At 42.4% G+C, this 24,533-nt stretch overlaps 1 protein-coding gene across 1 annotated transcript in view; it reads left to right on the top strand.

The window, feature by feature from the left end:
• Positions 1–24,533, top strand: part of LRIG3 (leucine rich repeats and immunoglobulin like domains 3) — a 201,159-nt gene that overhangs the window by 149,262 nt on the left and 27,364 nt on the right. The window contains exons 11-13 of the mRNA XM_044088274.1: positions 901–972; positions 9,804–9,967; positions 10,252–10,572. Coding sequence (XP_043944209.1) covers positions 901–972; positions 9,804–9,967; positions 10,252–10,572 — 557 coding nt within the window. The remainder of the gene's footprint in view (positions 1–900; positions 973–9,803; positions 9,968–10,251; positions 10,573–24,533) is intronic.

Raw genomic sequence — 24,533 nt, 5'->3', positions numbered from 1 at the left:
ATGATGTGAAAGTATTAACTGCAGGTAGGAAACAAGTCAGCATATTACTAAAGCATTCCCCAGCATTTTCAGTACTTAATAGATTTGGAAACATAAATAATGGTGGCAGAAGGAGACGGAACATTCGCTTGGCTGTCACTTGTTAATCATCAAGCACCCTGTAGATGCACTTCCTCGTATCCCATGATCCTTTCCACTGTCTGTCACTCACTAGTGGCCTTAAATTGTGCCACCCATTCTAAAAGTCCATTCTGTACTCCATTTGTTCATCATCCTTTTTATTAAAACATGCATATCTTCTATTTATTGACTTATTAACCACAAAATGCATCTATTCATCAAACACCTGTTTAGTGAAAATTGTGAAATAAAAAAAAAACTCATCTCTACCCTAAATTGCTTTAGTCTGAAGACTGTGCCCTACCCCAACCCTTGTCTTTTTGACTATTTTTCCTCACATGAATGTCTTGGTTACTTACCCAGTCATATCACGTTCCCTTTTCACCTGTTTAGGTAAAAATAATCATAGACTTCTGTTATTTTTTTCTGTGACCCTTGGTGTTTTCTGTGCACTGTGCTCTGTAATTCCCTCTTCCTGACTACATGCAGTCACTGCCCAGATAAGTAGCAAGCACTTTCTTTAAGGGACCTATGGATTTAAACTTGAAAAGATGTGTGTGTTAAAGTGTGGAGTATATGGCAAAATGACACTTTACAGGGCTACTCATCTTCATGTATTTGTAGGAGCATAAACTTATTTTGTTTTGTCCTTCATTATTTCCCTTGTCTGGTATTGATTGAATGTAATAAAGGTGGCAGACTTGCTTTATGTTTGTATTGCTGGCATCTGATGATTATTTCTGGCATCCGTGCCTGTTAACACCTTTCATTCTTTTGCAGGGACCTGACTAGTAATGCCATCATGTCAATTCAGGGGAATGCCTTTTCTGAAATGAAAAGACTGGAAGAATTGTAAGTGTCTTCCTCCATCTGCTTTACAAAGTATCTGTATTGATTTCTTTTGCATTTATTTTGTAACAACATTGCATATACCTGTTAAACATTGTTTTTGCCACTGTTATGTTTTTTTTCTTGAAACAGCTCATGCATGGAATTTATTTAAAATAAATAAATAATTTCAGCATTTGAAAATTCACTATCTATATGCAGGTTAGAATGTACTGAAGACCTTAGTGAATACTGTATTGCTAGTTTTTGAACTGTACCGAAAAGTATGTTTAGTGATATTGCATTAGAATATTTCACTGTGATAGTGCAGGATTTTAAATACCTGTTACTACATAGATTATCATAGATTAAATACTTGCCACTTTTCCTTTATAGTAGCAAAACCTGGGAGCAGGAAAGAAACTTGATGAATATTTGATGTTCTTCATCTCACATTGCTGCAGTCCTTACTTATGGGTAGTCCGCGGTCCTCGGTCGGCCCGAATACCAAAGTATTAGGCTGACGTCGGTCATGGGCACCTACCAGAGCGTCAGGGTATAAAGGCGCATGACCGACGTCATATCCTCAGTCTTTTTTGCCGCATGGTCCGATGCAGAAGCAGCGTTGCAAGTGCCGTTCGGCGTTCTGAAATTTTTCGGTTTCGGAGTTTCAGACCGATACCAAGTTGGGCTAAGTACCCCGTTGGGGAATATTTTTGTTTTTTCTTGCCTCAGTTACTTACCTGATGTCAGAAAAAGTGAATAATTGTATTTCTTGTGGGAAACAGATACCGCATAGGGATTACCACTCGCTTTGTATTCCTTGTTTGGGACCGGAGCACGACGTAGTCGGGTGTCGGTTTTGTGCTAGGTTTAATAAGCGCACTATAAAACGGAGGTTAGATTGCGCTAGGTTAGTCTTTGGCAAGAGGTGTAATTATAACATGCCGTCGGATGTTCCGACGCCGGCTTCTACTAAGAAGCGCAAAGACAGATCTTTAAAGCCTAGGCAGGATGATTCGTCTATTACGGACGCCGGATCTTTAGAAGCTACAACTGAACAGCTGGATCCGGCTGAAGTTTCTGTTGAGTCCCAGGGGGAAACTTTGATTTTACAAGATGTGGCCTCTCAGGAGGCAGGCCAGGCTGAAGGGGCCTCTCAGGTTACTGTTCTCCCTTCTATGCCTAAGGTGGTTAGGCCTTCTGTTACTGTTCCTAAGGCTCCTTCTAAGGGCAGGTCTGTTTTGCCTTCCTCTGGTGTCAGTTCTGGTTCTTCAGGGTCTGTGCCTAAAAAGCACATGCTTAAAATGGCGGAGGATTTGATTACTTTAATTAGAGGTTCTATGCCCCCTCCTGATAAGAGGCCCAGGATGGAGCCAGAGTTGGAAAGTTTGGAGCAGGCCTCAGATGATTCTGAGTCTTCTGCTGAAGACATTCAAGATTTCCCTCTTTATTCTGATTCTGATGCAGAGGATTTCACTCCTTCTGCTTCTCCTCCAGAGGATTTTTCATTTTCAGAAACTTTGCATTCCATGAGGGAGCATTTTAAGTGGGAAGGACAGGATTACTCTGATTCACGGAAGAGACTCAGGGAGTTCTTGTTTTTGCCACAGCATAGACCCTTAGCTATACCTCCGGTTTTGGATGTTGTTTCGGATGGTTTTCGGGGAGGCTTCCCTTAATCCAGATTCTGTGCCTCCTGCTCCAGTTAAACCTGACAGGTATTATAGGGTGCCGGAGGCTCATAAATATCTGTATAAGAGTCCTAGGGCGGACCCAGAAACTGTTAGTCAGGGGCCTAAGGGTGTTAGAGCCTCTGTTGTTAAGAATCCGGTTCCTCTGGATAAGGAAGCTAGAGCTTTGGATAGATGGGGTAAGAAGGTGTATACCTCTTCTACTTTAGCGATGAGAGCTTTGAACTGCCAGTTTCATATGTTGAAGTATCAGAATTTCCTCCTTTCTCAGCTAAGATCTAAAGTGGATGCTTTAGCAGAGGGCATAGAGTGTAAAGAATTGCAGGATTTAGTGCATGTTTCTGAACAGGTGGGAAAGCACTCTTTGCAATGTGGTTTTGATGCTTTACAGGCTTCTTCTAGGGTGGCTGCAACTGGTTCAGTTATTCGTAGGCACGCCTGGCTTAAGGATCAGAATTTGTCTGAGCATGTTAAGTCTAGAATTCTGGATGCCCTTTACAGTCTGAAGTTTTGTTTGGTCCTCCTGTGGAGTCAGTCTTAAAGAAAATGGAAGACAAGGCTAAGTCTATGCAGACTGTTAAAGATTTTTTGCAGGTACAACCTCCAAAGTTTAGTAGAAATTGGCCTACTAAGGGGTGGACGTACCCTTCTTCTGATTCTCAGTCTAGGGGTAGATCTAGGCGTGGTAGGGGCAGAGCTCAGAGTACCTTCAGGCCGAGACAATGGAGTTCGCCTGCTCAATCTGCTGGTGAAGGCAGGGGCCAGTCCTTTCGTAAACAGGCCCAATGACCTGCATTTTCAGCTGCCAGATTCTTCCTGCCTGGCAGCTCCTTTGGGAGGAAAGTTGGCTCTTTTCAAACAAAACTGGCATTTAGTTACCCAGGACAAATGGGTATTGGACATTATAAACCGAGGTTACAAGTTCTGTTTCCATACCATGCCTCCTTTCAAGGGCATGCCGGACGTTCCTCCTCGGCAAAGCATAGAGGCTCACAAACAAATTTCTTTACTTCTTCAAATGGGAGCTATACAGCCAGTTCCTCTGTCAGAAGTGGGCCTAGGATTTTATTCTCGCCTGTTCCTAGTTCCAAAGAAAGGGAACACGTGGAGACCAATTTTGGATTTATCTATCCTCAACACTTATCTGGACATTCCAAAGTTCAAGATGCTGACTTTACAACAGCTTTTACCTCTGTTGGGAAAAGATCACTGGATGGTTACTCTGGATCTCAAAGAGGCTTACCTTCATGTTCCTATCAGGCCCAGTTGCAGGAGGTACCTGCGTTTTCGGGCTGGAAATTTACATTATCAGTTCTCTGCATTGCCCTTTGGCTTATCTACTGCCCAGAGTGTTCACAAAGGTTCTGGCTCCAGTGATAGCCTTTTTCAGACTAAGAGGAATACAGATTTATCCTTATTTGGACGATTGCCTGATTATTGCACAGGAAAAGGACGAACTTCTTCAACATCTACAGTATGTGATGGCAGTGTTAAGATGCCTAGGGTATTCTGTGAACGAAACAAAGTCCAGTCTAGTACCCTCTCAGGACATGTGCTTTCTGGGTGTGAGACTGAATACAGCTTCCCAGATGGCCTTTTGTCCCCGGACAAACAAAGAAGCCTTTCTCTTTATTTTCATCAAATGTCTCTACGGTCCAGGCTGACTGCAAGGACAGTCCTTCAAGCCTTGGGGTTCATGGCATCTTGTATTCTGGTGCTTCCCAATGCCAAATTGCATATGAGGAAGCTTCAATGGTATCTCAAAAATGTATGGACACAGCACTGCCAAGATCTAGACACTGTCATTCAGATAATACCTTGCATTCAGAAGGAGTTTTTGTGGTGGGCTCAGGAATGTCACCTAAACAAGGGACTCTTTGTGACCCGGCCAGAGGCGAGTCAGATTCTAACGACAGATGCCTCGGACAAGGCTTGGGGAGCACACCTCAATGGAAAATGGGTGCAAGACACGTGGCCTGTCAAAACTCCATTTGCATATCAACTTGAAGGAAATGTTAGCAGTCCAGTTTGCATTGATGGCTTTCAAAGACTTACTTCACCCAGGGCAGGTGTTGATTCAAACAGACAACACTACTGTCATGTGGTACATCAACAAGCAAGGGGGAACCCATTCTTACCCTCTTTGCAGACAAGCGATGATTTTGTGGGAAACTGCTCTCAATCTACACCTCAATATTCAGGCAAGGTTTCTACCAGGAGCACAGAACTCCTTAGCAGATGTGTTGAGCAGACAAATAGTGGATCCTCACGAGTGGAAATTGGATCCTCATGTATTTCAAAAATTGACAGTGTTATGGGGAACTCCAGACATAGATCTGTTCGCTTCTCCACTAAATTACCAGTTGCCAAAGTTTTGCACAAAAATGTTTCATCACACAGCTTGGAAGGTGGACGCTCTATCATTCAGTTGGAACAATCTGCATGTATATGCCTTTCCACCTCTGCCTCTTCTTCCCAAGGTACTTTTGAAGGCCAGACAAGACAAGCCAACCATGATTTTGATATCACCGGATTGGCCTCGACAACACTGGTACCCACTACTGAGGAGTCTAGTACGAGAACCTCCATGGCCTCTGCCTTTGATTCCGCACCTTTTGTCACAAGAGGGCAATCACTTCCTCAATGTCAAGATTCAGTCTCTGCATCTAACAGCCTGGCATATTCTGTTTTAGACTCTGGAGGGTCTCAGCTTCCACAGCAAGTTTTGAATGTTATTTTGGAGGCCAGGAGGCCTAGTACCAGGAAAGTTTACGCTGATAAATGGAGGAGATTTTTTATTTGGAGCAAAGGAAAGGACTTTGATGTCTCCAAACCTGATTTAAGTGTTGCTCTTCAATATCTTACTGAGTTATTGGACAAGGGTTTGTCTTTCTCCTCGATAAAGGTCCATGCTGCAGCCATTTCTGCTCACTATGATTGTGACCCACCTTTATTCTCTCACCCTTTGTTTAAGCAATTTCTTCGAGGGGCAAAGAATATAAGACCCCCACGTAGAGCTCCTACTCCTGCTTGGGATCTCAATTTTGTGTTGGAAAAGCTTACTCTACAACCTTTTGAGCCTGCAGCTTCGGCCGAGTTAAAGTATTTGTCTTGGAAAACTGCTTTTTTGTTGGCCATTACCTCTGCAAGAAGGGTTTCTGAATTACAGGCCCTTATGGCAGTGGAGCCTTTCCTGATTTTTCATAAGGATAGAGTATCTTTGCGTACTAATCCTTCCTTTATGCCTAAAGTGGTTTCTAGTGTGGCCTTAAACCAAACTATTCATTTGCCTACTTTTTATGCAAACCCCCAAAATAAAGGGGAGAAAATTTTGCATACTTTGGATATTCACAGGCAGTTGCGTTATTATTTGAGCAGAACCAAGGAGTTCAGACAGTCTCAGCAGTTGTTTGTTTCTTTTGCCTTGGGTTCACAGGTAAACCTGTTTTAAAACAAACTATTTCTAAATGGATTGGGTTTTGTATTTCTTTCTGTTATTCCCATCATGGTAAGGAGATTCCGGCTGGAATCAGGCCTCATTCCACTAGGGCTACTGCTACTTCCATGGCCTTTCTAAGGGGGGTAGCTACAAAAGACATTTTGGAGGCAGCTACTTGGAGTTCAGTGCATACTTTTTCTAAACATTACCACCTTCCTCTCTATTCTAAGTCTAGGGCTGGATTTGCCACTGCAATTTTACAGGGCATTTTAGCAGCCCCTAATGCTTTATGATTTTTACCAACCTCCCTTTCCCGTTGCTTTGGGATTCTACCCATAAGTAAGGACTGCAGCAATGTGAGATGAAGAACATAGTACAGTTTTGTACCTACCATAAATGTAGATGTTCGAAGATCCACATTGCTGCAGTCCAATTTACCCTCCCTCCTTCCCCACTGTAGTTTAACAGGGTGCTATGCTTTACGTGATGGTTGTTGTTGGGCATGTTTTTGGGAGGAATTCTGTTTTTGGCTGTGGCCTTTCTTGTTTGGCCTTCTGACATCTGGGGCAAGAAAAGACTGAGGATATGACGTCGGTCATGCGCCTTTATACCCTGACGCTCTGATGTCAGTTCTAGGCGCCCATGACCGACGTCAGCCTAATACTTTGGTATTCGGACCGACCGAGGACCGCGGACTACCCATAAGTAAGGACTGCAGCAATGTGGATCTTCGAACATCTACATTTATGGTAGGTACAAAACTGTACTTTTTGACATTCATGAATGCGGAATGCATGCACAAATGCATTGTATACTAACTTCAGTATTGCGGTAAATTGTAGAGCTCCACTTTCTCTGAGATGCAGCAGTCCTTGGAATCAGTATATGTAAGCAGAAGAGGCTGGTGAGGACAGTCCCCATATTGGTGTGTGTAGGGAGTCTTAATATCTTTACAATGAATTTTGAATTGTCCATGCCGCGGTGGTACGACAGTAGCGTTGTTACCTCACAGCAAGAGGTTCTCACGTTCGATTCTCGGCGTGGCTTGGGATTGCCTTCTGTGTGGAGTCTGCATGTCCTCCCCGCTGTTGGGTAGCGTTCAAAAGACATGTGTGTGTAAATGGGCGTGCCTTCATTGAAGGTTTGGCGTCGAGCTGGCACCTCGGCATTTCGTAAAAATCTACTGCCAATCATTAGCAGAGTTCCGCTGTGGCAAGCCCTTACCGGGAAAAAGCCGAAAGACAAACAACAACATTTTCTTTGAAATGTGCGCATTAACTTTTACAGTTATGCATTGTGCAGACTCCTATACTATGTACTCCATTGAAGCCTGTCAGCTGTGCTCCATTGATGTTTCTTATTGGGCAGTTTAAATTTGAATAGTGCCATAAGAAGGGTGGTGTAAGTGGAGCATTTACCTTGGGCATCAAGTTCAAGAGGAGCTTAATGTTTAAAAATGGCAGTTTCCAAGCTGTCTTTAAGAAATCATGGTCAGTAAATTGGCAGCTTGTAAAACTGTATATCATATTGTTTGGGCTTCTTAAAAATAGTTTAACTACCTTAAGAAAAAAATGTCACTGTGTTTATATGCTGTCTGTAAGAGGCCACAAACTCATACAGACTGCTTGTAAACTGTCAAATTCTTCTGTTTTCTTAAAGGTAGCTTATTCTTTTTAGGAAAAATAAAAGAGTTTGACAGAGTTTACAGGCTGTCTATATAGTGATCGCATTTGTTTAATGACTGCTTTTAAACTGTCAAATGCTCAAGTTTTGACAGTTTACAAGCTGCTGTTAAATGATTGTGATTCTTGTAGACAGCAGGGAAGGGGTGCTCAATTGATGAGGTTGCCCATTGCCCCAAAATTACCTTGCTACAGCTCTATAAAATGCTACTTTTTGAGACAGTTATTATTAATTCCTCAAGACTTTGAAGGATTTTGTAATTAGTACAAGACAACTTTGGTTTCCTAAACAGTACTGCAGTACACAGGCCATTTAAGAGAAAGGAAATATTGCAGACACGTTGGTGTCCCTTGCGCATGAGGTACACACCTTTTACACTGCAAGAGACAACAGGAGAGATTAACTCTTAAGTGTGGAAAACAGTCACAGAGGCTTTGTTTGTTATAAATTGTATGTAGCACAGTTCAAGTTAAGCAAAAAAGGGTAACTTTAGCCATTTCAAAACCCAAGTGCTACAGAAAGATTAATTTTTGAAGTTCAACAAATAATTAATCTTTATTAAGTACTATTTGTCTGTATGAAATATATATATTTTTTTTTGCCGTAAATGCAGTGCTGCATTTTAGCCTTCATCCCAGCAAGGGTATTATAAAATACATTTCAGATTCTAGTGTGATGTAATGCTGTTCACTAGAAAAAAATCATGAAAGGAAGGCATGCTGAAAGCCAGACGTAATGCCCTGTTATCACGCAAGAAAAAACGCTAACACTGGATTAGACCATTAAGAGTAAGAAAAAAAAGTTTACACTTAATTATAGGCTTATGAGCTGAGTGTGGGGCTTCCATAGTTTGTCAGATAAATCTTTATTTCTGGATGGTGCAATAACTAGCAGATTCTGTGCTGTAGATTTCTTGCCTTAATGGCTAGCAGATAGTAAGGCCTATATATACATATATATATACATATATATATATATATATGTATATATACATATATATATATATATATATATATATGTATATATACATATATATACATATATATATATATATATATATATATATATATATATATATATATATATATATATATGTATATATATATATATATATATATATATATATATATCTGTGTGTATGTATGTATGTATATATACATATATATATATATATATATATATGTATATATACATACATATATATATATATATATATATATATATATATATATATATGTATGTATATATGTATATGTATATATAGGTACACACGCACACGCACACACACACACACTAAAAACAAGCCTTTTGGAATTTAGCCCATAAGGTTTATGCTATATGGAAAGTGTTCAAAGTAATCATTTGTTATTGTCTTACTAAGAGAATACTACAACAGTGCTGAAACAAATTAGATGAAAGGTCTATTTATTAATAAAACTGCTAAAACTGTGAAGAGACAATAACTTGGGTTAGAAATTTGTTGACTGGAGATGCTTTTTATATTATGACAATTTCAGAGGGAAGTGGCTTTGTTAGATGTTTACATGAAAATGTCCGTCACTAGTTAGTAACAGATGTACAGGATTGTACCTTCATACCACAGTGTATTTCTCCTGTCTAGCACTGCCTGCAGGTATCATTGCATTTTAGTAAAAAGGAGAAAAAGTATTCTGATGATTTATGTAAATAAATTGTGTCCAGAAATTGTTACACCTGTTCTACAGGATTTGTAGGAGATGTATCCAGTGTTTAGCTATAGAATGTATGCAGGTTTGTGCGTGTCCTGTGTGTTCATTTAACCAACATGTATAAGACTTGAGGTAATAGGGTTAGTAGGTGGGCAGAAGTACAGCTAGAGATATGGGTGAGTATCACTTATGGCTTAGTTACTGATATGTATTCTGAATCATTTCAGTTAATTGTTTCAATAGGTTTGAATTTACACTTTATTGTATGTACATTTGGACTATATTTTTGTTGTATATTTGAATTTAAGTAGGGGGTGTTATTTACTTTTAACCTTTAATTTCTGTTGTTAGGCATCTAAACACATCTAGTCTTCTGTGTGATTGCCAGCTGAAGTGGCTGCCTCAGTGGGTTGCAGAGTCCCACTTTCAGTCATTTGTCAATGCCAGCTGTGCCCACCCTCAGATGCTGAAAGGAAAAAGTATATTTGCCATCAGTTCAGATTACTTTGTTTGTGGTAAGTGTAAGCCAACTTCTTCTTTTTTTTTTTAATCTGAAACTAAGTTAAAGAAATAGCTCCAGATTGTTATTTTATTTACTGGAGTTCAAAATGACAACTGTTATCAAATGTTTACTATTTGCTGTTGACCAGAATGCTACTCTCTTTGTTAATGTGGCTGCATTCTTTATTTAATATGTTATCATTTTTATGTGCGAGTTCTTTTTTTCCTACTTTTTTGTAGCTTTTTTGATTTACAACTTTCCACAGTGCAGCTTACAGTCTGTTTGTTTTCATAACAGATGACGTCCCTAAACCTCAGATCACCGTGCAACCTGAAACACAATCTGCATTAAAGGGTGCTAATGTAAGTTTCATCTGCTCAGCTGCAAGTAGCAGCGATTCTCCAATGACATTTGCCTGGAAGAAAGATTTGGAGTTACTACATGAAGCAGAGATTGAGAACTATGCCCACCTCAGAGCGCAGGGTGGTGAAGTAATGGAGTATACAACCATTCTGCGTTTGCGCAATGTGGATTTTAGCAATGAAGGAAAATACCAATGTGTCATATCAAACCATTTCGGGTCTTCGTATTCTGTCAAGGCAAAGCTGACTGTGAACAGTAAGCATTTCCCTCCAACTTTTGACTTTAACATTGGCAGCCTTCATTTTCATTTTTAATTAAATTAAAAATGTTACTAATGTCTTGTGTAACATTCTGTTGCCTGCATAGGTTTCAAAAAGTTTTATTATTTGGAAAGAATGAGTCCAAGAGAGGGCCATTGGGTGGAGATAATAGAAGTTAAGGAACTTTTATGGCCGCTGAAACTAGGTGCATGTCACCCTCCAAGTATCAGTGTAATGTGTCTTTTGTATGTTGTTTGAAAATGAAGGGTGCCAGAATGTGATTTTTCAACACAGTTTTAAATGTACGTTTCTTCATATATTCATCCTAATTTAATGATTTTATATAAGAAAATATTACTTCGTTATTTAGTATTCCCTGGTTTTAATACATTTATTCATTACTTTATCTAATGTATTTCTACTCAGTGTGTTTTTCTTGCAGATGTACATTTAAATGTTCTATGTGGTTTGTTGAATAGTCATAGGATTGTGCAGGTCATGTTATATAACATAACAGCTTACATTTGGTTCTGAAGTAGTCTGTTCTTTTTGTGAAAGGCAAAAGCACTTAACCATTAGAAAACCTTTCGTTATTACTGCTGTAGCTGCTTTCTCCAGGGCATGCTGGTAATTGATACCCTACCATGCACTACTTTTTTTTTTTCACTGAACAGATACTATTTGTTAATGTACTGCAGTCTGTGTCTCGTAAAACGTGTTGCAGTGAGCTATATTTTGATTACACATTGAGTTTTGCCATGCAGCCACAATACCACATCAGACTTCAGTAATAAGTAAAGTGTTAGTCAGCTGTGTGTCATAGGCGGGATAATGGGCACTTGGAGAGGCTGACAAGTTGGGCAGGATTGAGCTGCAAATCCCATTTTTTCCGTCAGAGAAGTGAGTAAGAGCAGTCTGTGTCTGCAGTGCTGGCACCCAGTGAATCTAGAGCATTGCTGCAAGGCAGCACAAAGGAAGGTGGGTTTATGTACCCAGCAAACACCACACTGCTATGCCTTTGTTAGGGTTAATGCATGCATGCAATGGTGTGGTTGGCAGTATTGTGTGAGTGCTTTTGTCACAGGCTGCTACAGGGCAGTGGAAGATGAGTAAGGGAAAAATACAGGATCATACAGGATAACTTCACCTCCAGAACTCATGTGTACAGTTCCCAATTCAGGGACAAGTAGATGACATCAGGCTTTCATCATCTGCCCATCTAAAAGTGGCTGGATATCTGGGCAGGTTAAGTTAATTATTCCATAACAAGGACAACAATGTGTTCCATTTGGTTGATTGTTTATCAGACTGACTTCGGGAAGAAATGATTCAATAGCAAAAAAAGGAAAAAAAGTGCTATTATGTGCATTGGTAAGTCTATGGCATACATTCATTGTTCTGCAGAACAGGCTCAGCCCCAATAAAGAAAAGAAGAAAGATGCAAACAAATGAGGTTTATAGTACTCAAAAAGAACTAGTAAACAAGCTTGTAAGGAGTGTATGTAGCAGTTATACACAAATATTTGCAAATGCAAAACACTCTTATGAACTTCAAGGTGTAAGAGGCATAGAGATGGATGGATTGAATTCCATATGCATATTAGAAAGGTTATGGTGAAGAGAGGTGTGCAAAGATTTTTATAAGGATAGCGTTGACGATGTTATTAGAACTACGATATTGGCATTTGACAAGTTTGTGGAGATGGGTCCATAGCAGAGTGTGAAATTTTGGGTAAGAATATATCTTTGATGTGGGAAGGTATAGCTTCCCAGAATGTGGAACCTAATATGCAAAATCAGTGTTCTCAGCAGTGGAAAAGATACATTTTACTGACTACTTAGATGTTCATCGTGTTTCACTGTTGCACTCTTTACAATTGGGTTATCCTGCTGGCAGGCTACCCTCAGTCGGCCCGAGTTCCAAAGTCTGGGTCCGGCTTCGGTTGCTGTCACCTCCTCCCTGACGTCAGTGCGCCAGGTGTATAAAAGATGCAGCCGACGCCATTTTCTTCAGTCTTTCTTGCCACACGGTGCCCAAAGCAAAAGCAGTTTGCAAGTGCCGGTCGGCCGACTCCTGAGATTTTCAAATTCGAATTTCAGATCTGAAGTCTTCATTAAAGCTAAGTACCCCATTGGGGAAACTTTTTTCTTGCTCCAGACCGATGTCAGAAAAGTTAATAATTGTATTTCTTGTGGGAAGCAAATACCTCATAAGGATTTTCATTCTTACTGTATTCCTTGCCTAGGCCCTGACCACGATGTTGCTAGTTGTCGGTTTTGTGCTAGATTTAACCAACGCACTATTAAGCGTCGGTACGATTTTGCATTTCATTACTTTGGCAGAAGATTCAATTATATAATGCCATCAGATCAGCCGACTACTGGAGTTTATAAAAAGTGCAAAGAAAAGGACAGGCATCCGAGGTCCAAAACCGACGATGAGGCTTCCGTTAGGCCGGTTCTCAGTGAGGCGCTTTCGCAGCCCCTGACGCCCATTACCTCAGAGCCACAGGCCACTTCCGACTCCCACGTGGAGCCGACTAGGCCTCTGGAAACTCAAGGTATTGGACGCTCGGAAACTTCCCTCAGATGGGTCCAGAGCCGCTGAGTAGGCATCGGCTTCTGAGGGTGTTTTCAGTTCTACACAGTTATATGTAAAGCCATCTTCAGCTTCAAAGACAAAGACTAAAGCAGCTCTAAAGACAAAGAAACAAGTACAGCATTCTCCTGGACAGGCCTCCATGTCTAAAAAACTGATGCTTAAAATGGCCGAAGACTTAATTACCTTGATCAGGGGTTCCCATCCCCGTCCTGATAAGAGGCCTAGGCAAGACATAGAATATGAATCTTCAGATCAGGTTTCCATTTCTTCTGATTCCTCTTCTGAACAGGAATAATCCCTTCCTCCCTATGAGGATTCTGATGCTGAAGAATCTATCCCTTCAGCCTCTCCTCCTGAGGATTATTCTTTTGGTGAGACCCTGCATACTATAAGGTAGCATTTCCATTGGGAGAGCCAAGATTACTCAGAATCCAAGAAAAGGCTCAGATACTTCCTTTTATTACCCCAGCACAGGCCCCTTGCTATTCCTCCTGTTTTAGACATTGTAGATGATGTATTTTCAGAGTCCGGTCTGTCTCCTGACTCTTTACCACCACCTCCTGTTAAGCCAGACAGATACTACAGGGTTCCTGATTCTCATAAATTTCTTTACAAAAACCCTGCTGCTGACCCAGAAACTATTTCTCAGGGTCCCAAGGGGGTCAAGGCTTCCACTGCAAAAACCCTATCTCCTCTGATAGGGATTCTAGGGCCCTGGACAGATGGGGGGAAAAAAGATTTATACTTCTGCTACCTTGGCTGTAAGAGCTTTAAATTGTCAGTTTCATATGCTTAAATATCAGCAATATCTTATGACACAGCTTAAACAGAAAATGTTGACAAATTCAGAATGTGCAGAAAACAAAGAAACGCAGGATTTATTGCATGCAGCTGAACAAGTGGCAAAGTATACTTTGCAATGTGGTTTTGATTCTCTAGAGGCCTCCTGTAGGGCCGCAATTACAGGTTCTGTCATTAGGAGGCATGCTTGGTTAAAAGAACAGAATCTGCCCGATCATGTTAAAGCAAAGCTTTTAGATGCCCCATTACAGCATGATTCCTTGTTTGGGGTTAAAGCAGAAGAGGTGCTGAAGAAAATGGAGGACAAAGCTAAATCTATGCAAACAGTGAAGGATTTCTTACAGGTACAGCCTCCCAGATTTAGCAGGAACTGGCCTACAAAGAATTGGTCCTTTCCAGTGTCAGACAGGCCACAAAGAGGCAGATACAGAAGCCCCAGAGGCAGATCACAGCCCCAAGGCTCATACAGGCCTAAACAATGGGGTGTTCTACCTCCAAAAGCAGAGAGGAAAAATCAGAGCCATACAGGAAACAAGTCTCAATGACTTCCCCCTGCCAGCACCAAGCACTTATCTTCTGTCAGCTCCTTTGGGGGGAAAACTAGCACTTTTTGCACAAAATTGGCACATGATCACCCAGGACAAATGGGTCTTAAATATCGTATCTCAAGGCTACAGGTTTCACTTTCACACCCTGCCAAGGCCAAATGGTATGCCAGACCTGCCACACAATGGACAGAGGCACAAAAGCAAGTTTCATCCCTCATGGACATGAGAGCCATTCAGCAAGTACCACAGCAAGAGCAGGGACAAGGATTTTACTCAAGGCTATTCTTGTTAACCAGAAAGGACAAAGCCTGGAGACCAATATTGGACCTGTCTATCCTAAACACATTCCTGGATATTCCAAAATTCAAAATGTTAACTCTGCAGCAGCTTCTGCCCATACTGGGCAAGAAGGCTTGGCTTGCGACTTTAGACCTAAAAGAGGCATACCTGCATGTCCCAATCAGACAATCATGCAGAAGATACCTCAGATTTATAGCTGGCTCAACGCACTACCAATTCTCTGCACTGCCCTTTGGCTTATCTACTGCTCCCAGGGTCTTTACAAAATGCCTGGCACCAGTAACATTTTGCAGACAAAGAGGAATACAAATATATCCTTACTTGGACGACTGCCTTATTCAAGCAGAGAACAAGGACATCCTACTACAGCATCTGGCATTTGTAAAAAGATTACTAACAGGTCTAGGGTACACAGTAAACGAAAAGAAATCAAAGCTCGTACCCTCTCTTTCTTTCTTTCTTTCTTTCTGTCTTTCGGCCTCAAGAGATAATATTCCTCGGTGCAAGCTTAAATACAACTGCCCAGATGGCTTATCTCACGCCAGACAAACACAGACAACGGACTACTTATTTTAAAATGTTGGCAACAAAGACCCAGTTATCTGCAAGAAAAATTCTGCAGGCTTTGGGCTTCATGGCATCCTGCATACTGCTAATTCCATATGCAAGACTGCATATGAGGAAACTTCAATGGTATCTGAAAAGTGTTTGGACTCAACATTGCCACAGCCTGGAAACAATAATTACCTTCATTCCCTGCCTGCAACAGGAGTCTCGATGGTGAGCAACAGCCTGTCACCTCAACATGGGACAGCCATCCCCCTTACCCACAGCCAGGCAGACATTGACAACAGATGCATCAGATTATGCCTGGGGGGTCCATATGGCAGGAAGATATATTTAGGGCACATGGTCCACAAGTCAAATGCATCTACATATCAATCAGAAAGAGATGCTAGCTGTTCAGAATGCCCTGACAGCCTTCAAGGATCAACTTCATCCAGGACAGCTACTGATAAAGACAGGCAATACTACAGTCTTGTGGTACATAAACAAGCAGGGGGGCTCGCATTCCTACCCCCTCTGCAGACTAGCCATGAACTTGTGGGACACAGCACTGACTTACCAAGTACATCTGCAAGCACAATTCCTGCCAGGAAGGGTAAATACTCTGGCAGACAAACTAAGCAGAAACCTAATGGATCCACATGAGTAGAAATTGGATCCACAAGTCATCAGCGTGATAACCAGGAACTGGGGATGCCGCCTGTACATAGACCTATTTGCCTCCCCTCACAACTGCCAATTACAAAGATTCTGCACAAGGACTTATCACAAGCAAGCATGGAAAGTGGATGCTCTATCTTTCAGCTGGAAAAACCTAACCGTATATGCCTTTCCTCCTCTTCCTGTCCTCCCCAAGGTACTCCTCAAGGTCAGACAAGAGAAGCCAAAAATGATACTGATTGCCCCAGACTGGCCCCGCCAGCACTGGTACCCAATCCTAAAGAGCTTGTCTCAATGCCCAACTTGGACATTACCTCAAATTCCTCAGTTATTGACACAACAAGACAGTCAGATACTGCACAGCCAACTCAGGACCTTAAACCTGGCAGCATGGCGGATAATGTGGCCATTTAAGACACACCTCTCTCTAAAGCAGTGATGGATGTTATTTTGGAGGCTAGGAGGCCAAGCACCAGAAAATCTTATGCAGAAAAATGGAAGAGATTCTGTGCTTGGAACCAGGCACTAAATATTGACATGACTGTTCCAAATATTCCTCAGATTTTGCAATACTTAACTGAGATGCTGGATAAAGGCCTTTCCTTTTCATTAATTAAAATTCATGCCTCTGCCATTTCAGCTTATTACAATACAGAACCACCGATTTTTTTCTCATCCATTGCTAAGGCAGTACCTCAGAGGAGCCAAAAAATATAAGAACTCCAAGGAGAGCTCCAATACCTGCTTGGGACCTCAACTATGTCTTGGAAAAACTCACACTGCCTCCGTTTGAGCCAGCCTCTGCAGCTGATATAAAATTCTTATCCTGGAAAACAGCTCTGCTTCTAGCAATAACCTCCGCTAGATGAGTCTCAGAGTTACAGGCAGTCATGGCTGTGGATCCTTTTATCATTTTCCATCCTGACAGGGTTTCTCTAAGAACAAACCCTACATTTATGCCTAAGGTAGTGTCCAGTGTGGCCCTTAACCAAACAATTAATTTGCCTACCTTTTACCCAAACCCACAGAATAAGGGTGAGAGACTTCTCCATTCTTTGGACATTCACAGGCAGCTACGCTTCTACTTGGATAGAACCAAAGCTTTCAGAAAGACTGAACAACTTCTAGTGGCATATGCTGCAGGATCACAAGGAAAGCCTATCTCAAAACAGACTATTTCAAAGTGGCTAGGCCACTGCATTCATTTCTGCTATTCACAGCATGACAAATCAGTGCCTAAGGGCATTAGGCCACATTCAACCAGAGCAGCAGCCACTTCAGCAGCCTTCCTCAGAGGAGTACCAACCAAAGACATCTTAGAGGCTGCAATTTGGAGTTCAGTGCATACATTTACAAAGCACTATCACTTACCTCTCTACTCTAAATTCAGGGCAGGCTTTGCCACTGCAGTTCTGCAGGGCCTGAAAGCCTCTCCTAATCCTCTTTAGCCAGCCTCCCAACCTTAGCTTTGTGATTAAACCCAATTGTAATGACTGCAACAGTGAAACACGATGAACATAGTACAGTTGTGTACCTACCATAAATGTAGATGTTCGAGTGCATTCACTGATGTCCTTTAAGGATGCATCTGCAGTCATAACAAATGGGTTGTCCTGTCGTCAGGCAGCCCTTCGGTCGGCCGGATTCCAAAGTCTGGGTCTGGCCTCGGCTGGTGTCGCACTTCACCCGACGTCATCTCTGCTGGTCTTCGGGTATAAAGGCATCAGCCGACGCCATTTTCCTCAGTCTTTCTTGCCGTGTGGCGCCCGAAGCAGAAGCTGTTCGCAAGTGCCGGTCGGTCAGATCCAGAGATTACTACTACCGAATACTACTTCGAAGACTTCTAAAAAGCTAAGTACCCCATTGGGGACTCTTTCTTGCCTCAGCCGATGTCAGAAAAAGTAAATAACTGTTTAACTTGTGGGAAACAAATACCTCATAAAGATTTCCACTCTTACTGCTTACCTTGTTTAGGCCCAGACCACGACGTAGCAGCCTGTTTAGCCTGTGCTTCCTTCAACCGACGAACGCTTAGGCGTCGGAGTTTGCTGAACAGTTTTTCGGCTCAGATTTTGCGTACATTATGCCGTCGGATCCTCCGACTTCTCAAATTGTTAAAAAACGCAAAGAAAAAGACCGACACTCGCGGTCCGCGGTTTCGGCCGAAACCACGGTTAAGCAAACCGCGAGTGTCTCGGTTTCGGCCGAAACCGAGCAAACGGGTCAATCTTCAGCCGAATCCATGACTACTACCGAGGCTCCTGCTACCCTAGTTGAAACGGGCTCTGAAGATTTGCCTACTAACGTGGTTCCTATAGAATTATCAGACACCATCCCTTTGGATGTCTCTACCCCAGCACATGGTGCTGCTAGGCCTCCTGCAGCCATGTCTATTAAGGCCTTTGCCAGGGCTAAAGCAGCCAAAACTGCTAAATCAGTGCCTGTTAAGCCCCCCTCACACAGGCCCAGTTCCAGTTCTCAAATGCTTACTCTGGCAGAGGATCTCATCTCTTTAATAAGGGGATCCCAATCTCACCCAGACAGGGCCTCTCAGCCTCCAGAAAAGAGACCTAGAGCAGAGCCCCCAGAGCCAGTGTCCTCAGATGATTCTTCTGATGATTCAGACATTACAGACCATCCAGAGGCTCCTTTTCTACTTATGAAGATTCCGATGCTGAAGAATCTATTCCATCTGCCTCTCCACCAGAGGAATTTTCCTTTGGGGAAACCTTACATGCCATGAGAGAGCAATTCCAATGGCAGGGACAAGATTTCTCAGATTCAGAAAAAGGCTTAGGACCTTTCTACACTTACCGCAACATAGGCCCTTAGCTATACCTCCAGTTCTGCCTGTTGTGGATGATGCATTTAATGATGTTTGCACTGCTCCTGATACCTTACCTCCAGCCCCTGCCAAACCAGATAGGTTTTACAGGGTACCGGACACTCATCACCACCTATACAAGGCCCCACTTGCAGATCCTGAGACTATCTCCCAGGGACCTAAGGCAGTAGCTTCGACCTCAGCAAAAAACCCTCTCCCTTCTGAAAGGGAATCCAGGTCCTTAGAGAGATGGGGTAAAAAAGTTTACACCTCTGCTACTCTCTCAGCTAGAGCTTTGAACTGTCAGTTTCATATGATCCAATACCAAGAGTTTATGCTTGATCAGTTAACTAAGAAACTGTCCTCTGATGATCCCTTCGATAGCTCAGCAGCGGAGGACTGTAGTGATTGTCCAAGTCATCCTTAGGTCGCTGGTTCAATTCCGGCTTGAAGGAAGATGCCTTTAAGAAAGAAGGCATGCATGGTTGAAAGAACAGGTCTTGCCGGATCATGTTAAAGCAAAGCTGTTAGATGCTCCTATGGATAAGGCCAGTCTATTTGGTTCTCCTGCTCAGCAAGTAATGAAGAAAATGGAAGAGAAGGCAAAATCTGTACAAACAGTTAAAGATTTCTTACAGGTTCAGCCCCCAAGGTTTAGCAGGAACTGGCCTTCCAAAAATTGGTCCTTTCCAGACTCCTCTAAATCTCAGAGAAGCAGGAATAGACGTTCCAGAGGCAGAAATCAATCCAGAGGAGGTGCCTACAGAGGACGCCAGTGGCAAGGCAATAACCAGCGAGGCACAGACACAACCACTGCCACTGCAACAGGACAATCACAGTGACTTGGCTCTGACTCCGCCTACCAGGGAACAAATAGCAGCACCCTTAGGCGGAAAGTTAGCCTTATTTTCAAAAATTGGCACTATATCACAAAAGACAAGTGCATTTTGCAGACTATAGAGCAAGCCTACAGGTTTCAGTTCCACCCCTTACCAGTAAAAGAGGAATGCCAAACCTACCTCCAAATCAGAAAACAGAAGCTCTAAAGCAGATAGCTCAATTAACAAAGATGAGAGCTGTGGAAAGAGTACCACCAACAGAACAGGGCAAAGGATTCCACTCCAGACTCTTCCTAGTACCAAGAAAAGAGAAAAGTTGGAGACCTATTCTCGACCTGTCCGCCTTAAACACATTCATCATTGTCCCAAAATTCAAAATGCTGACCCTACAGCAACTTCTTCCCATGCTGGGCAAGGAGTGTTGGCTGGTAACTCTAGATCTCAAGGAGGCATACCTGCACGTCCCCATACGACCAAATTGCAGAAGATACCTCAGATTTCTTGCAGGATCAGAGCATTATCAATTCTCAGCATTGCCCTTTGGCTTATCTACTGCCCAGAGTATTCACAAAATGCCTGGCATCAGTAATCGCTCATTGCAGGCTACAGGGAATCCAAATTTATCCATACCTGGACGACTGCCTGATACAAGCGGACAACAAAAGCAAGCTGACAAAAGACTTACAAAGAGTCATTTGCTTACTACAAGCCCTGGGATACACAGTCAATTTAAAAAAGTCAAGACTAATACCATCCCAAACAAAAACATTCTTGGGTGCAGAATTGGACACAGTAAAACAGATGGCATTCCTAACTGCAGAAAAACAAGAACAACTCCCTCCTTACTTCTTGGCATTAACAAAGCAGAACAAACTAACAGCAAGGAAAGTACTGCAGGCCTTGGGCTTCATGGCATCATGCATAATCCTGGTTCTCCATGCCAGATTGCATATGAGAAAACTACAGTGGTACCTAAAGAATTTATGGTCTCAACACAGGCACAGCTTAGAAACCGAAATACCACTAATCCCATGCCTGAAACAAGAGTTCCTATGGTGGGCTCAAGCATGCCAGTCAAACCCAGGCTTGCCCTTCCACAACTTTCAAGCAAGCCAAACCATCACAACGGACGCCTCAGACCTAGGTTGGGGGGCCCACATGCTGGACAAATGCATACAAGGATTATGGAACCCAGATCAACTGCACCTGCACATAAATCAAAAAGAAATGCTGGCAGTAAAACTAGCAATCCAGAATTTCAAACCATTCCTCAAAGAAGGCCATTTGATGATAAGGACAGACAACACCACAGTCATGTGGTACATCAACAAACAGGGAGGCACTCATTCATACCCCTATGCGAATGACTCTGGACCTATGGAATATGGCTCTGAGCTACAACATTCAGTTACAGGCAATATTTGTACCGGGAAAAGAAAACATCCTAGCAGACATGTTAAGCAGAACTACCTCGGATGCTCACGAATGGATGCTACACCCGGACATCTTCAAGGCCATCACACAGAAATGGGGAATGCCACAAATAGACCTATTCGCATCCCCACTCAATCACCAGCTCAAGAAATTCTGCACAAGGACATACCACCCACTTGCATGGAGGGTGGACTCTCTATCCTTCAGTTGGAAAGGCCTGACAGCATATGCATTCCCACCTCTTCCTTTGATGCACAAGATACTACTGAAAATCAAAGAAGAGCGTCCAAGGATAATTCTGATAGCTCCAAATTGGCCAAGACAACACTGGTATCCATTGCTGAGGAGCATGTCACTGGGGAGAACGTGGACACTACCCCTGATGCCTTTGATGTTAACTCAGAACGACTACAACATCATGCATCCAAATCTAAAAACTCTGCAACTAACTGCCTGGAACATTACATAACAGCAACTAACCCAGATTTATCCCAAAGGGTTAAAGACATTATCCTGGAGGCCCGCAGACCTTCTACAATAAGGAACTATGCAGGGAAATGGAAAAGGTTTGTCATTTGGAGCACTGAAAGAGGAAAAGATGTGTCCAAGATAGATATTGCCAACATCCTGGAGTATTTAGCAGAGCTTCTCCATACAGGCCTGTCCTATTCCTCCATCAAGATACATGCATCAGCTATTTCTGCAGAATACAGCTTTGATCCCCCTGTCTTCTCACATCCTCTACTCAGGCAGTTCCTCAGAGGAATCAAGAATGTAAAACCTCCTAGGAAACCACCATTACCAGCATGGGACTTGAACTTTGTGCTAGAAAAATTGACACTCCCTCCATTCGAACCAGCAGCAACAGCAGATCTTCAACACCTGTCCTGGAAAACTGCTTTCCTACTGGCAATTACTTCAGCAAGAAGGGTTTCGGAACTACAGGCCTTAATGGCAGTACAACCCTTCCTAATCTTCCATCAAGATAGAGTATCCATGAGAACTAATCCTACTTTTATGCCTAAGGTGGTATCCAGAGTGTCTCTAAACCAGGCAATCCACCTACCTACCTTCTTTCCCAATCCACAGAACAGGGGAGAAAGACTGCTACATACCTTGGATGTACATAGACAGTTGCGCTACTACCTGGACAGAACCAAGGGCAATAGAAAAACTGACCAGCTTCTAGTGGCCTATGCAACAGGAAAGGAAGGAAAAGCAATTTCCAAACAGACAATCTCCAAGTGGATAGGAAATTGCATCAGATTCTGTTACTCCTACCATGGAAAGCCAATTCCACAGAACATAAGACCTCACTCTACAAGGGCTACAGCCACTACCACAGCTTTCTTACGAGGAGTGGCAACCAAGGACATTATTGAGGCGGCTACTTGGACCTCCGTGCATACATTTGCCAAGCATTATAACTTACCTCTATACTCTAGATCCCGAGCAGGGTTTGCCACTGCTGTATTGCAAGGGATCCTAACTACACCATAATTCTTCTTCCTCCTCCCTAGTTTGGCTATGGTATTCTACCCATTTGTTATGACTGCAGATGCATCCTTGAAGGACATAGTACAGTTTTGTACCTACCATAAATGTAGATGTCCGAACAGGATAGCATCTGCAGTCAGGATTACCCACCCACCTTCCCTCTTTTGGTATTCTTAGGGTTTTTACCCTCCTAATAGCTAGCTGGGGGGGGATCTCTTATGGTGTATTTGTTTGTATATATGTACATACATGCTTATTTTTTGTGTTTGCCTACCTTCTTTTGGAAACATTGGCATTTACCCAAAATTTAGTTTTCCAAGAGGGCAACTGGCATCTGGGGCAAGAAACACTGAGGAAAATGGCGTCGGCTGATGCCTTTATACCCGAAGACCAGCAGAGATGACGTCGGGTGAAGTGCGACACCAGCCGAGGCCAGACCCAGACTTTGGAATCCGGCCGACCGAAGGGCTGCCTGACGACAGGACAACCCATTTGTTATGACTGCAGATGCTATCCTGTTCGGACATCTACATTTATGGTAGGTAGAAAACTGTACTTTGCAGTCCAGGTTACCCACCCACCACCCCCCTTTTCCTTGCTGGGACTTATCTGTACTTCTCTATTCTATACAACCTATGTGGTGTATTTGCTTGTAGACGAAGGAAAAGATTTTTGTGTATACATGGTTATTGGCATAATTTAGCCTACCTTTTTAGGGGCACCTGACATCTGGGGCAAGAAAAACTGAAGAAAATGGCATGGGCTGCATCTTTTATACCCCTGGCGCACTGACATCAGGGAGGAGGCGACAGCAACCGACGCCGGACCCAGACTTTGGAACCCGGGTCGACTGCGGGTAGCTTGCCAGCAGGATAACCCAGTTGTAATGACTGCAACAGTGAATACACTCGAACATCTACATTTATGGTAGGTACACAACTGTACTTTCTTTAGGTAGTCTGTGTGCAAAATTTTATAGCAAAGAGGATTTGGGAAATTTAGAGGAAAACAAACAGCTTAGATGTATGTGCTATGAATTTTAAGGAACGCTGAGCTTATACTGTCTCTCAGATATATTACAGAAATTTAAGCTGACTGGAGCATCTGAACAAAGGTGTCTGCTAGTTACCAGTGTGCACCATCTCAATAAATTACACAGGCCCTTGGGGATTATTTAGAATGTACTTTTAATGGAATCCAATAAAGGATGAGAGAAGCAGGATGTGTCTCAGTGCCAGACAGTAGTTACACATTCACCTTAAAAAGGGCAGTAAGCAAGATTACAGAGGGACCATTTATGCTCCTCATTCTGTAAATTCTTGAGATTTTATAGTCAGGAATGTATTCTTTATCATGATTTTCCATATAAAACTGAACAGGTGCCAGAGAAGATCCTAGGAAATTTGTAGTTAGTTAATTATTTCAGACTTATAAAATGTTAACAATCATTATTGTGATTCAAGTAGATGGTGTAGATTTTGAAACAATTGTTGCTTCTGTGTTACTGATGGTGCTGGGAGGCAACGGTCTTTAAAGTTTGAGTTGTCCATAAATACACAACTAATGGGATGCATTCCATTTTTTCTTTTTTTTTTTCATTCCCTAAAATAAGATACAGTGATATTGTAATGTCCTGACTACAGTGCACAGTTTGTACTACAAATAGCAGTGGGAACTAAGCTGCCCTTTTACTCTGCATTGTGTCAGTACCTTGATAATTTCGAGACAGGACCCATGGACATGTTGTTCAACCATAGCATTACTGGAGTAGAATGGTTGAATTAGTGGATGCACAGAAGTTGCTGCCAATCACATTGTTAAATACAAAACATTATTCAACATTAAGTCTGCTACAGTCACCAAGGAGATGTACAGTTCAGTACC

The sequence above is a fragment of the Protopterus annectens genome, chromosome 11.part0, assembly GCF_019279795.1.
Source record: "Protopterus annectens isolate FY-2018-M chromosome 11.part0, PAN1.0, whole genome shotgun sequence".
NCBI classification, from domain to species: domain Eukaryota; kingdom Metazoa; phylum Chordata; order Ceratodontiformes; family Protopteridae; genus Protopterus; species Protopterus annectens.
Note: the sequence above shows the minus strand (reverse complement) of the source record. Positions and strands in the feature narration are given on the sequence as shown.